General features: G+C 45.5%; 2 protein-coding genes across 2 annotated transcripts; both read right to left on the bottom strand.

Moving 5' to 3' along the window:
* Positions 1 to 239: 239 nt before the first annotated feature.
* On the bottom strand, positions 240 to 6,360 carry NUDT8 (nudix hydrolase 8). Its single transcript, XM_061609737.1, has 5 exons — positions 6,173 to 6,360; positions 2,593 to 2,855; positions 2,217 to 2,349; positions 1,414 to 1,491; positions 240 to 753 (listed from the first exon to the last, which is right to left on the bottom strand). Exons 2-5 carry the CDS (start codon positions 2,847 to 2,849, stop codon positions 505 to 507), a joined length of 717 nt encoding a protein of 238 aa, XP_061465721.1. The 5' UTR covers positions 2,850 to 2,855; positions 6,173 to 6,360; the 3' UTR covers positions 240 to 504.
* Positions 6,361 to 8,096: 1,736 nt separating this feature from the next.
* Positions 8,097 to 12,961, bottom strand: NDUFV1 (NADH:ubiquinone oxidoreductase core subunit V1). The gene is made up of 10 exons (XM_061609736.1): positions 12,732 to 12,961; positions 12,315 to 12,397; positions 11,611 to 11,781; positions 10,609 to 10,792; positions 10,212 to 10,401; positions 9,600 to 9,812; positions 9,282 to 9,448; positions 9,126 to 9,207; positions 8,540 to 8,685; positions 8,097 to 8,373 (listed from the first exon to the last, which is right to left on the bottom strand). Exons 1-10 carry the CDS (start codon positions 12,810 to 12,812, stop codon positions 8,290 to 8,292), a joined length of 1,401 nt encoding a protein of 466 aa, XP_061465720.1. The 5' UTR covers positions 12,813 to 12,961; the 3' UTR covers positions 8,097 to 8,289.
* Positions 12,962 to 13,278: the final 317 nt, after the last annotated feature.

Below are 13,278 nucleotides of genomic sequence, written 5' to 3'. Positions count from 1 at the left end.
TACCATAAACAACAAAGTAGGGAGCAAACTTCATCCCCAGGTCTGAATTTATCCTGAAAGGGTTGCACTTTACATGGACATCCAAGATACTTGCTTAACTTGACCTGTCAAAGTATTACTGAATGGACCCGAGCTACTATTCAGTACCAACACAAAACCAGGATGTCAGTCTAGGGTCTCTTTTGACGCCTAACTGCTCTGTTCTGTCTCCCAACACATTTGCAAACACCTGCACAGGGTTCCCAGTGTGTATGTTTATTCAAGTTCTATTCATAAATAAATCCTATAGCAGCTGCCAGCAAAAGCAGACAGGCGATTCCTAATCTGTCCTCTCCCTAAAAATGCAGTACAATTGCACCATGGACTGGCAGACAAGCCAACTTCTGTGTGGTAAACAAGAGTGAACCAAGTTGCGTTCTTAAAAGACTCTGGTAACTAGGCAAGGATCAGCACCTGTGTCAAAGTCCTTTGGCAAACACAGAAAAGGGGAGCAGAGCTTGGCAGTCAAGGCTTTGACCTTGGCTGTACAGCTAAGAGACTGGCTGGCACACGAGTCCGCCTGCGGTATGCCCCTGGAGCCATCAATTCTAGAGTCAAATCAGTGATTATGGCTGTGAGACCCCATACACGGTAAGGACCGTGCAAGAAGACAGGCAGTGTGTAGCTGTAGGAACCCTTGTTGCAGAAGTGGGTGTAGCTCTGGTTCTCTTCTTGCAGCAGATGGGAAAAGGACAGTGTGAAGACAGCCTCCACCTGGAAACCAAATAGCAAAGACAGGTGGAGTAGGAGTGGAAGCACAGACGTCTCAGATTAGCTACAGAACAAATGCTTCTTCTCCTAGCTCCCAACTGCCCGGTTAAAAAAGCAGCACATTACCATCACCATAATATATCCTCACTCCCTAACTTTCTCCCCATACACTTAGGGCCTAACTAGATACTACAGCAGGGATGGCTAACCCCCAGTTTTTCTGTGACTCTTGAAGCCCCCGCCCCCAGTGGCAGTTCCTATTTTGTAATTTATAATTTTTTTAAAAACTCATACCAGCTATTATCAGTTTTGCATGATTCAGTGTTGTTTCTAGGAAGAAGTGCCCCCCCCTCCATCAGCCTGCTTTATCAGCAAAATTGTGTGTTTACTACTGTATCTGCAGAGTTGCTAGAGCAGGACCACTCATTACTCTGCTGCTTCAGGCTTTGTTTGCTTCTACACTTTGACATGTGGCCCATGGAGGGGCCCTCAACCCCAAAAAAGGTTAGCCACCTCTGCATTACAGGAACTCCACCTGGCATTACAGGAACATATGGCTGGCGATGCTGAACTGTGCCTTCCCCAAGCATCTCACGGGTAACGCATCTAGTAAAAGGCACATGTGAGGAGATATCATTGTGTTCCTTTTACTGTTTGATTCACCTCTTGGGGGTTAGGCTTCAGAATCAGGTGCTCCAGAGGACCCAAGTTTGCTAGCACAGGCACAACTGTCATTTTATTCTGAAAGGAAACCAGAGTTAAAAACGAATGAATTCCAGGCCTCCCAATGCTTTTTCTTGCAAGGCATGATCCAGAGTGATAAATCCTTTAATGAAGGCAAACTCCCACCCCATATACCTTTCTGCTCCTCAGGCGAACTTCCTGACCCACAGCAATACTCCAGAAAGCCTCCATTTCTCTTACCTCAGACATCACTCCATGACAATCTCTTCCTCAAGTGACTCTCAAAGCAGACTGAAGATTAGTCACTGCTCCCTTACGAAAACCCTTCCAAGATTAAACACAAGAACAGCCTGCTGGATCAGGCCAGTGGCCCATCTAGTCCAGCATCCTGTTCTCACAGGGGCAAACCAGATGCCAAAGGGAAGCCCGCAAGCAGAATCCGAGCACAAGAGCACTCTCCCCTCCTGCTGTTTCTAGGAACTGGTATTCAGAAGCATACTACCTCTGACTATGGAAACAGAGCATAGCCATCAGTTCCATTAAGTTTAACTATGCGCTGTGCGAAGAAGCGCTTTCATTTTTGTCTGTCCTGAATCTTCCAACATTCAGCTTCACTGCATGTCCACAAGTTCTAGAGTAATGGAGAAACACTTTTCTCTATCCACTTTCTCCATGCTATGCATAATTGATTCACTTCTATCATGTCACCTCTTACTTGCCTTTTCTCTAAACTAAACTTTAACTTTATCCTCAAAGATTCTGGGTCCCCAATATAACATTACCCTATCAGGTATAGGCCTCATGACTCCCCAGACGCAGTCCTCCCCTAACTGCAGGCCCAGCTCTTCCCGAGTCTCCCTGAGTGCTGTGGCGATGACATCCCGGTCAGAGTCGTCACGCTTACCACCTGGGAAACTGCATGAGCAAAACAGGATTCTTTTAAAAGAGAAATTCAGGGCCAGAAATTCAGGGGACTTGGGACCAAGGGGCACCAGCACCCTTGAGGGGGACAGCCTAAGATAACAAGTGGATGTGCATTGTGGCAGAGGGCTATCTGCTGGGGCCTCAGGGATCCAGAACAGAGCAAACAGAAATGCTAAAGGGAATTCCTTAGTCTGTTTGAATTTTACTGAAAAAGAGGATGGGGTAGTCAGGTACCTGACGTCTCCTTTGTGTAAACCGGTCAGGGTGCTGGACCGCAGGGTGTACAGGATGGCTGGGTCCCCACTCACAGAGCACAGGGACACCAAAACAGCTGCTGATGCAGCTTCTTGTCTGTATCGGTTGGTGGATGCCTCTAGCAGCCCTTGACAACGCTGCTTATTTTCCCAGGATAAGTATTTTCGAACTTGGCCCATGCTGGCTGCGGATGCAGGAGGCATACCATGGCAGAGGTAGCGAAGTGCTGGAAGCATAATGCCCTGCAAAGGGGGGTGGGAGACAGGAAGGAGCTGACTTGAATGGTGCTCTCCATCTCAGCTGGAATAGCCAAAATATGAAAACAAGTAGATAGCACTGGGCACTGAAGAAGTAAAAAGGACTTTTCTGCCTCACTCCTGAACTGCCCAGGGGCCAGGGACCTTGTTACTTGGTTACTTTATGCTCACATAGCTCCTCCCATACCATCAACTCACCTCCTTTTCTTTCGTCTCATAATGCTTTTACTGCAAGGCTTTGCTCCACAAGGGTCTGCTCGAGTACAAGGGGAATGGGGGTGGTAAGAAGGTCTCTATCAGTAATATGCATGACTCAGCAAAGAAGCAGACAAGTGCTAAGGTTAGAATATGAAGGTCATGTGTCTTTCTGGTTATTAATGTCTTCTGCCAAGTCTGTGCCAAGGCCAACTGCAATAATTTCAGAATCCAAGGCTGCAAAAAAAGAAAGATCCTCTCCCCCCTTCAGCATAGACATTTTATAGGTTTTTCAAACAGCCAAGCACAAGGAATGCCACAGATGTCTCTTTTACTAAAACCTGCAGAGTAGTGCTTCCTCTGCAGCATCACCCTGCATGGCCACCTATATTCACCTAACAATTAGGCCAACCTTGCCTTTGGCAGTATGGGCTGTGCCCAAAGTAATTCAGGCCTAACAAAAAAGGTTTTATTTGATATAAGGAACAAACCATAATTAAGGATGAAGTCAATGCATTGGAGGTGGCTAGGAATCGAGAACAGGCAGAAATGTCTCTGAAGTGCTCTGATGCAACATAGGAAGATACAAAACAATGAGGAATTCAATAGGGACCATTCTGGCAGAAAGTATAACTGAAATAAAAGTATGTTTCCAAAGGTAGGACTAGATCTTAGCAGTGGAAGCGGCTTCACTCTGGGGGAAGAAAACCTCTCCCATAATTGCGCTAGAATTTAAACCAAATGACATACTCATTATGTTTGCCACCCTGTTGCCAGACAGAGCTCCTACACTTTTAACAAGTGCATGTCATGCAGAAATTTAGCAGGGTAAACTGCAGCTTTTTAAATTTATGTCGATCATGGCCAGGACAAGGTGGCAAGTAAGCCTAGCTGCTCTGTGAAATGCTTTAGCATCAGCTGTTTTTGTGTTAATTGCCCCATAATATCTTTGGCCCCATACACAAAAGGCATTTTCCTTTTAAAAATCGTAGATACACTTGATTTTTGAAGGCAACCCCCAAATATTAATATTTAGTTGGAGGGCTGGCAGCAGAAGTCACCATAGGCCAAGGTCCCAGCATATCTCAGGAAGTCCTGCCAAATCTGACCAGCTGTGCTTAAAAGATGCAGCACCTTCACATGCACACTCTGTGTAGCAAACAGGACCTTCCCCCATCCCGATTCATAGGAGGGCAGCACAGAGCAGCTGTTGCTCATTTTCTGGACAAGTGAACGGTAGTTGTAAGGAATACCCACTGCTCTCTCCCATCATTCTCTTGTCTTCTCCCTCTGAGAAGTGTGGCAGTAGAGAATGGATCTGCAGTGTTGCACATGTAAGCAAAATGAGGAGGCAGCTGATCCCAACTTTATTCTCCCTCACTTTCTCTCTAGGTGGCACTACTGGGACTGCTGAGACATAACATGCAAGCAAGAAGAGGCAACAACAGCTGTTGCCTCCTCTCACTCGTTCACCCTCAATTTGGGAGGCAAGGTAGGCAAGACTGGGCACCACTGCACAACCTAGACAAAGCATGAGTAGATGTCTCTGCCCACTCACTCACCCCCTTTAGCAGGCAACCCAGCAGGTCCCCACACCTCATTCCTATTTGGAAAAAGAGGAAGACCAAACAAGAGATGGATTGATTCCATACAGGAAGCCACAGACCTGAACTTACAAGATCTGAACAGGGTGGTTCACGACAGATGCTATTGGAAGTTGCTGATTTATAGGGTCGCCATAAGTCATGATCGACTTGAAGGCACATAACAACAACAGGAGCACCATCCAGTGAGCAACCACAAGCAGACAGAGCAGCCACAGGCAACTCATCCCCCTTTCTATTATCTGGGTGATAAACAGTAGGGATTGTGCACAAGTGCAAACCTCTGCAAGGAGGCAGAGCCTTTCCAAGGGAAAGGGCAGGGGTGCGCTGGGCAGGGCAATTGTATGAAGGCAGCCAGGGCTGACCCTGCCATTAGGCAGAGTGAGAGAACGGCCTCAGGCAGCTCATTTTGGGTGTCAAAAGCAGCAAGTTGGCAGTTATTTAATTTGTTATTATACTTTTATTGCAAGGAAAATGAGTGGTACTTGTGAGATTTTTCTGCCTCAGGTGCCAACCTGACTTGTCTGGCTTTAGATGGTATGCACTGGCTGGGGTGTTTTGGTTGCTCCACCTCAGGCAGCAAAATTTATTTATTTATTACATTTATATACCACCCCATAGCCAAAGCTCTCTGGGCAGTTTACAGCAATTAAAAACATTAAAAACAAATATACGAATTTTAAAACACAAAAAACAATTTTAAAACACAATTTTAAAAGTGTAAAAACAATTTAATGTCTTGGGCCACCCCTAGGACAAGACTCTTCCTTTGGAAGGCTGTTTCTGCTTGCTTGGGTGTCACAGCAGAAAGGATTGGGCTCACTGGGCCCAATCCCCACTGCCGTGCTGCCTAGACGTGAGGATGAAGGAGGCCCACCAAAGGCATGTTGCCAATTCCGCCCTCCTCGCCGCCTGAACCTGGAGCCGCGTTTGTGAAAGTAAGTCTATGGGAAAAGAGGGATTGAAAAAAAGGAGGACTGTGACTCTGCTTCAATGCGGCTGCTCAACTCTCGTTTCATAGGAATCATGTTTATCTTGGAAGGACGAATGTAATAGGAAAATGGATTGGGAGACGCGCGTTGTTGCGGGTCCGAACTTTTTCCCGCTTCTTCGGGAAAGAAAACCACAAAGGGAAGATCAGCCAGGGATTCCGAGTTTAATTTCTTGCATTCAAGCTCTTGGTGGGGGGCCCTCATTCATATCGCCCCAGGGGTAGCAGTCAGTCAGGCTGCCTGTCTTTCAGCAAGGCGAAGGATGCGGGCAGTCCCACTTCGCCATCTATCCCCAAATGACCCACTGCCAGGAACAGCCACATTACAGCACTCAGCAGCTAATCATAAACGCCGGGAGAATTCCTACTACAGTACTTCATATTTGCCAGTCCCCTCAATAAACATGGCGAGACTAGAAAGACTACCCAGCCTAATCTCTCGACAAATGAGGAAACAGGGACGCCAAGGTTTAAGGGGGCATACTTCCGCCAGGCAACAAAATGGAGATCACCTTTCCACGCTCTGACGAACGTTCTTCTGCGAAAACACGGGTTTCTTCTCTCCTGAAGATTCTAGCGGACGAGTGTCGATGGAGGCGTCCGCATCAGCCAATGGAAGCGAAAAGACAGGAAAGCCACGCCTAAGCCTGGGAGGTTAGCGACTGTGACGGTTCCCCGCCCATACCAGCCCTTATGAGAAAGGGAGGAGGGGCCATTGATAGAGGGCACACGTGTGTTTATATATTAGCAGATAAAGGAAACGATCACGGGGAAAGTAGCAGACGCAATCTGCACCTTGCCCCTCTTTTTTTTCGGGCTGGAGCAAGAAAGTACCCATTGACTAAAGAGAATGTCCAATCCTGGTCCCTAAATTAATTATGATAAAGCCCTTTACTTGCAAACTCAGCAAAAAGTCCTGAAATGGATCATTAGTCTGTAGTTGCTGTGCTGTCACACAGACTAGTCTCATCTACAATTATTGGCTCTGTTCCATTTTCAGTGAAGTATAAAGAGAGTATGTAAAGCAAAAGCCCCCTGAAAAGTTTTTTTTATATTGTTTAATTTTTTTAATGTTTGGACTTGAAATTATTTCTATTCTTAATAGTTAAGATTTTATTATGATAAAATAATTGAAGATCAATGCATCCTTGAGCACATATTGACACATGATATCATAATCCATAATAGATTCCACCCCTACCTTTTGAGGGGGTTTGTTGTTGTTAAAAAGGAAAACTGACAGCACCTCACACATTAAAAATTCAGAACCTACTTAAATGGAACAGCTAGAACTACTGCCAGTATGGTGGAGTGAATGATGCTAGATGGGCCAAAGAGATCGAGTTAAATTCACATTTTGGCATCAGCTTACTTGAAGGAAGTTGGATTACTCTCTCTAGCCCACCTCAAAGGGCTACTGCCAAGAATAAAAAAAAAAAGAACATCACAGATACCTCTGCACACTCTTTGGCAGAATAGAATAAATATGTTACAACTTAGTACTGTGTTACTTTGGCCATATTTAAGACTGCAAACAATGCCACCTCAAAGATTATCCTCACACATTTTCTCTGCACATTCTGTGCTTTCTCCTCTCATGTCTCTGGACTCTGGCTTTTTGCTATTAGCCTTCCCCTTCAGCTGGATCCGAGCCACACAAAGTATTCTGGAGTTCTCCTTTGTTCTTTCTTCCCATAATTCCTTGTAAGTTTTCCCCTGGGCAACAGGTGACTTGATCAAAGCATATGGCGCACATAACAACTAATATATATATACCCTTTGAATACTTAGCATTGCTTTTTCCTTACTAGTCTTCTAAGACATGGATGGGGATGGTGTGGCCCTCTAAATATTTGTTAAACTCCCACCTGCATGGCCAATAGGCAAGGTTAATAGGAGTTGTATTACAGCAACATGTGACTCTCCATTCCTGCTCTTATGTCTGGTGTACATATGCAGCATAATGAGATGATACAATAGACTGTAGATGGGAGGTACAACTTTAGAAAGTTTTCTTTGATTAAAAAAACCAGCCATCTTACCACAAGGAATGAGCTGGGCTAGACCATTTCTCACTGATGTGCTAAATTTCTACTTGCAGGAAACATTCAAAAACACCACACCACCTCTACAGTCTAAGTGGTCCAGCTCTGCTTAATGATCTTAGGATTCCACCTCCTCGTTCTGTTCCATAGACCATTCCTGAGAAGGATGTGAAAAAGTTAACCAGAAGGATTTGTGTAAATAAAACCAAGACCTTTGAATCCTGTTCTTTTGACAGGATTCTACAATGGAATACAGATAAACAGGCATTTCTTTGCTTGTTCTCCCTTTTTTACCCTCCAACCACTCTAAGAAATACAGGAACAATTCAAGTAACATGGAACTATCCACCTTATTTTCTCAATGGTCAAAAAGTACACAAAAGACAAGAGATAAGTCACAACCATTTAATAGATAATGTGCATTGTTAGAAAGCAAAGCAGAACAGTAACTGAGACAGGTTGTCACCCAATCTGACAAAAGAACAAGTAAGCTCACTGTTCCCAATGCCCAAACCAAAGCAGAGATGGGCCTGCTCCTCAAGAGACACCATCCAACATACAGAGGGGTGACTTCATTTAGGTGTTCATCCAGATGCCTGCTGCACCTTAGACTCATTGTACTGTCTCATCCGTTCCTCCAGCTCTGGACGGAAGTGGCGAATCAGTCCCTATAAGAAGGAACGAGGAACTAGGAATTAGCAGAACATACATCTATAGGCATACCTACATCCCACTGTCCATTTTGCATCCACATACTAGCATTCTCTCAGCAAAACCACAAGATTCTTCAGTGCGTTCTTCACAAACTAAGGAGAAGGTAGCTGAGAAAATTACCTGTACAGGCCAAGCAGCTCCATCACCTAGGGCACAGATTGTATGGCCCTCAATTTGCTTGCTAATTTCCCAAAGTGCATCAATCTCTGCCACTTGTGCATTGCCTTTCACAAACCGCCACATCACCTTGTTCATCCAGTCAACACCTTTAGAGAAGGAATCAGTTTCAAAAGATTCAGATGCAGTTCTAACGCTATGAAAAGATAGTTACAGAGAGGAAAAATGGGCCATATACATCAAGCCACAGCGCAAAGCTGAACAGTAAAAGAGTAAATGGACTTTGCATACTGAGCTTGAAGTCTGTTGAAATCCTGGGAAACTTACAGCTTTGCTCTCCATAGGTCTTAGATATCTACTTTCCTTCCTGCACATTAAACTGGACTGGTATATAACAAGAGGTCTGATATTAAAGACTAAGGCTGCAATCCAGTACATGTCTACTCAGAAGTAAGCTCCATTGGGTTCAATGGGACTTACTCCCAGGTAAGTGTGCACAAGATTGCAACCTAAACCCTTTTCTTGCCCTCATTCCTAAATTCCTTTTCTGGGGAAGAACTCTAGAGTAGTTTTGGGCTTCAACACTAACCTTCTCGGCATGGTGTGCACTGCCCACAGCTCTCATGTTTGTAGAATTCAATGAGTCGGGCAATGGCTCGAACTATATCTGTCTGGGGAAAGAGAAGAACGTGAAGACCCAGGGAGCAGGAATACAAAGTCGTACGGGCCAAGGAACTATCCTTACCGATTTGTCCATGACAATGAGAGCTGCTGTGCCAAGCCCAGTCTGTGCCTGCACCAATCCATCAAAGTCCATCATCACCGTCTCACACACCGACTTGGGGATGAGGGGAGTGGATGAGCCTCCAGGAATTACAGCAAGCAGGTTATCCCAGCCACCTTTAACGCCCCCTGGTTAGAAGGCAAGACAGTCAGCTCCGGCTCCATGGATTACCTGCCATCCTCCCAGCAATGGGATATAAGGTTTCCCCCACTAATACAAGACATTTGAGAGGAGCTGAAGGCTTCTTCCATATGACAAGTGGGGACTGCCGCTTCTCACCTGCATGCCGTTCAATCAGATCACGTAATGGTATTGACATCTCCTCTTCCACAGTGCAGGGTGTGTTGACATGGCCAGAGATATTGAAAAGTTTGGTTCCAGAGTTGCGCTCACGCCCAAAGCTAGCAAACCAGGTACCTCCTCGACGGCAGATGGTAGGTGCCACAGCAACTGTCTCCACATTTGCCACTGTAGTTGGGCAACCAAACACTCCTGGAGGCATAAGTGGAGGAAAAAGACAGCTTTAACAATCTGTTTAAACTAACTACTGAATAAAGATAATGGGGAAGGAGAGTAAGCAAGGAAGGTAATTTACATCAATCAGTACTGGAGATTCAGGATGAAGAGCCAGGTGGCAGGGGTGATAGCCACAATATTAAAGGGAAAATTTTCCAGTAAGATGAAGTTCACATATTTATTTCAGCTAAACCAAATGGTTTATGTCACATCCCAAGATGATATGTGCAAAGAAGAGAGGCAGCAAGTGTCCCAAAGGAGCTGGGGTGGCATACCCATTTAGCAGAGATAGGAAATTGGTGGCAAGGTTGGTAAAAAAGGAAAAATATCATATTGACACCATCCATCATAGGGGAAGCATTTAAGATGCCATACCCACATCAGCTGGGAAGGGAGGCTTGAGACGCGGCTTGCCCTGCTTGCCCTCAAGGGATTCGATAAGTGCTGTCTCCTCGCCACAGATGTAGGCACCTGCTCCTCTTACCACAAAGACATCGAAGTCGTAGCCAGAGCCACAAGCATTCTTGCCCACCAGTCCTGCTTCATAGGCCTCCCTGACAGCCACCTAATGAGACAGCATGACTACAGGTGAGACGCAGCCCCCAAAAGTTTCTTCCTTGGCTTTCAACACCACAAAAATACAGGCAGCCACACAAGAAGATAGTGACTATCACAGGACAAGACCAAGGGGAGAATCAATTCACTCTCTTCCCCTAGCAAGGAACAAGAAGAAAGTATTCACAACTGCACCATAAGTAGAGTAACAGTTCACCTGCAAGTTTGAGGCTTCATTATAGAATTCTCCACGGATATAAATGTAAGCAGCTCGGGCTCCCATAGCTCGTCCTGCAACTAGGCAGCCTTCCACCAGCTTATGGGGGTCATGACGCATGATCTCTCTATCCTTACAGGTCCCTGGCTCCCCCTCATCTGCATTCACTACCAAGTACTTGGGTCTGAAACACAGGGAGAATTATACTTATCAGCAAGAAGTAAAAATCCCAGGAAAGCAAATACTTTCATCAACAAGTATCTGTCCAATTGCAATCAATATGCAGTCAATCTCTTTTGCTTCAAACTAAAGGCTAGAGAGAGACAATTAATCAGGCCAATAATACATCCTGCTCAGGATCTTGACTCAGACTGTGGGCAGAGTTTTAAAGTTTTAAGCACAAGCAGTTCACCTGAGGAAAACTGGGTATTCAGATACATGACCAGAACATCCGTTGCTTATTGTGACATTTGTATCCTGCCTGTCCTTCGGAAACCAAAAATGATGTTTTACCCTCGCAACCACCCCGTGAAGAAAGTTAAGCTGAGAAACAGGGACTTGCTTAACAGGATCAGCTACCAAAGTGATGCTTAAAACTGAGCTTTCTATGTCCAAATCCAACATTCCACCTGCTGTGTTAAACTGGCTCTTTAAATAATAGCTGTTCTTAAGTGGTCAGAAGTTTGAAGTCTGAACGTCATCTATTATTATCTGCTACTTCACAGAGTCAGCCTCTTTCGAAAAAGTAACTTATGAAGAGAGAGGCTTAGGAGGCTGTAATGTGGTGGACTTTCCCAGCAACTAAGACATACTGCTTAAAAGGTACAAGGCAGAACTGGAAACCAGGACTCCCTGCTCTGATTCCTAACACCAGCATGAACAGAAGCCCTTGCCAGCTGAAAGTTGTTTTTGAGATCACAGGAGAAGTTCCAGATACAGTCCCCTCCGTCAGCAGAAATGCATGATATAGAACTTGAAACCAGTCTGCACTTTGTAACACACCTGCCATCTGGGGGCTTATTCATGAAGCTCCATTTGAGGCCAGTGGGAAAACCAGCTCCCCCACGGCCTCTCAGCCCTGAAGTCTTTATTTCATTCAAGATCCAATCAACACCCTTCAGCAGGATTTCCTTGGTTTTATACCAATCACCTTGGCTCAAAGCCCCTTTCAACCTATAAACAACAAAAACATTGGTTAATAAGAGCCATCCAAATTAATTCCATTTTGCATACAAACTAACATTAGAGGACCACATCATCAGCGTTGACCTCATATATCACACACATAACCTGAGACGCTTGTAATTATAATATTAATCTGAAGTTCAGCAAAGCATAAACTTTAGAGACGTACCTAGTCACAATATGGCAGCTGTGTTAGAAAATCCTTGTGGTTGCCTATCAAAAGTTAATTTACTGGTTCAAAACACACACACACACACACACACACAGAGAGAGAGAGAGAGAGAGAGAGAGAGAGCTACCTTCCTAATTTAATTCCCCTTTCCTATAGGTGTGAAGGCCTGGAAAAATTGCAAAGAAAATTGTTCCAATTTTTTCCAATTTTTTTCTGAGCCTTCACATCTCTATCCTCCCTCTCCCCTGCCCCCAAGTTCACTTTCATCTGCTATGTTAAAAACAGTCTTACTACCGTAATTCTCTTTCATCAGTGCACAAAACACACCACACAATTTCTCAATGCTCACCTCCACTCGTGGCGCCCATAAAGATTTGTGAAAATACGATCCTCATCCTTGAGAGGCCCAAACTGTGTTTTTTTGGGGGGCGCCTATAGAAGAGAGAGATAAATGGCTCAAATCCGGAAAAAAATATTTACCTCCCAGAGCCTATCCTAAACCTTGTTGGAAGGCAATGGCAGAAAAAAGGTGGAAATTGAAGGCCCGCTCTGAAACAAGGCAAGGCAACTCTCAGCTGTCATAGCAAACAAGATACAGCACCCAAACTGGCAAGAGATGTCAGGAAAAGGAGCTAGCTAACAAGGAAGAGTAGAGGTGGCGCTCAAAGCCTTTCATGTTCCTTCCGCTTCACCAACCATTGCGACACTCCTCCCCACAGCTTGTTGGGGGAGAAAGGGGGAGCATACTAGGCGAACAGGAACTCACCGACTCCGGAGCAGCAGCGGCAGAAAGTAAGCGAGCCTGAGCACAGGCCCCGCGAAACACGAAAGGCCGGGCCACCCACATAGCGTTAAGGGGAAGTCGGGGGTCTCCCCAGCCACACTCACCGACCCCGTCACCTTCACTTGTTTTGCTCAGGAATTCTACGTCACTACTTCGGGCGACGGGTATGGAGAGCGAAAAGAAAAGCCTCTATATCAGCTTTAACAGAGCAACCTCTGCAGGCGCGAGGGATGATGGGAGTGGTAGTTCAGCTACTCGGCGACTGTCTAAGGATGGGGTGTGAGTTCCCGCTACGCCGCCACTAGTTTGATACCCGAGAGCAAGTGTCCCGTTTGCATCCCAGAGACCAGGTGCTGTGGGGTCACATAAAAACTAAACCCAGGGCAACAGACGCCGAATAAACGATAGGTGAGGCACTCGAGAAGACCTAATTCCCTTTGCGATCGCTTGAATCGGCTCAGAGGCCATGTCGTGACTTAGTCCCGGAATCTGTTTTCAGTAACAGGGCAGAACTCTGGATATGTGAAAT

The sequence above is a fragment of the Rhineura floridana genome, chromosome 2 (genome assembly GCF_030035675.1).
Source record: "Rhineura floridana isolate rRhiFlo1 chromosome 2, rRhiFlo1.hap2, whole genome shotgun sequence".
NCBI lineage: Eukaryota > Metazoa > Chordata > Lepidosauria > Squamata > Rhineuridae > Rhineura > Rhineura floridana.
The sequence above is the reverse complement of the archived record's forward strand: the minus strand, read 5'-3'. Positions and strand labels throughout refer to the sequence as shown.

Coding starts and splice junctions, on each gene's coding strand:
- NDUFV1 (XM_061609736.1), bottom strand. CDS start 12,812: ATGTGGGTGGCCCGGCCTTTCGTGTTTCGCGGGGCCTGTGCTCAGGCT. Junction 9,208..9,281: donor TCATTGTCATGGACAAATCG/GTAAGGATAGTT, acceptor CTCTTTCCCCAG/ACAGATATAGTTCGAGCCAT. Junction 8,686..9,125: donor GTGCACACCATGCCGAGAAG/GTTAGTGTTGAA, acceptor CCTTCTCTAAAG/GTGTTGACTGGATGAACAAG.
- NUDT8 (XM_061609737.1), bottom strand. CDS start 2,849: ATGCTTCCAGCACTTCGCTACCTCTGCCATGGTATGCCTCCTGCATCC. Junction 2,350..2,592: donor TTACACAAAGGAGACGTCAG/GTACCTGACTAC, acceptor TTGCTCATGCAG/TTTCCCAGGTGGTAAGCGTG. Junction 1,492..2,216: donor TGAGGCCTATACCTGATAGG/GTAATGTTATAT, acceptor GTTTCCTTTCAG/AATAAAATGACAGTTGTGCC.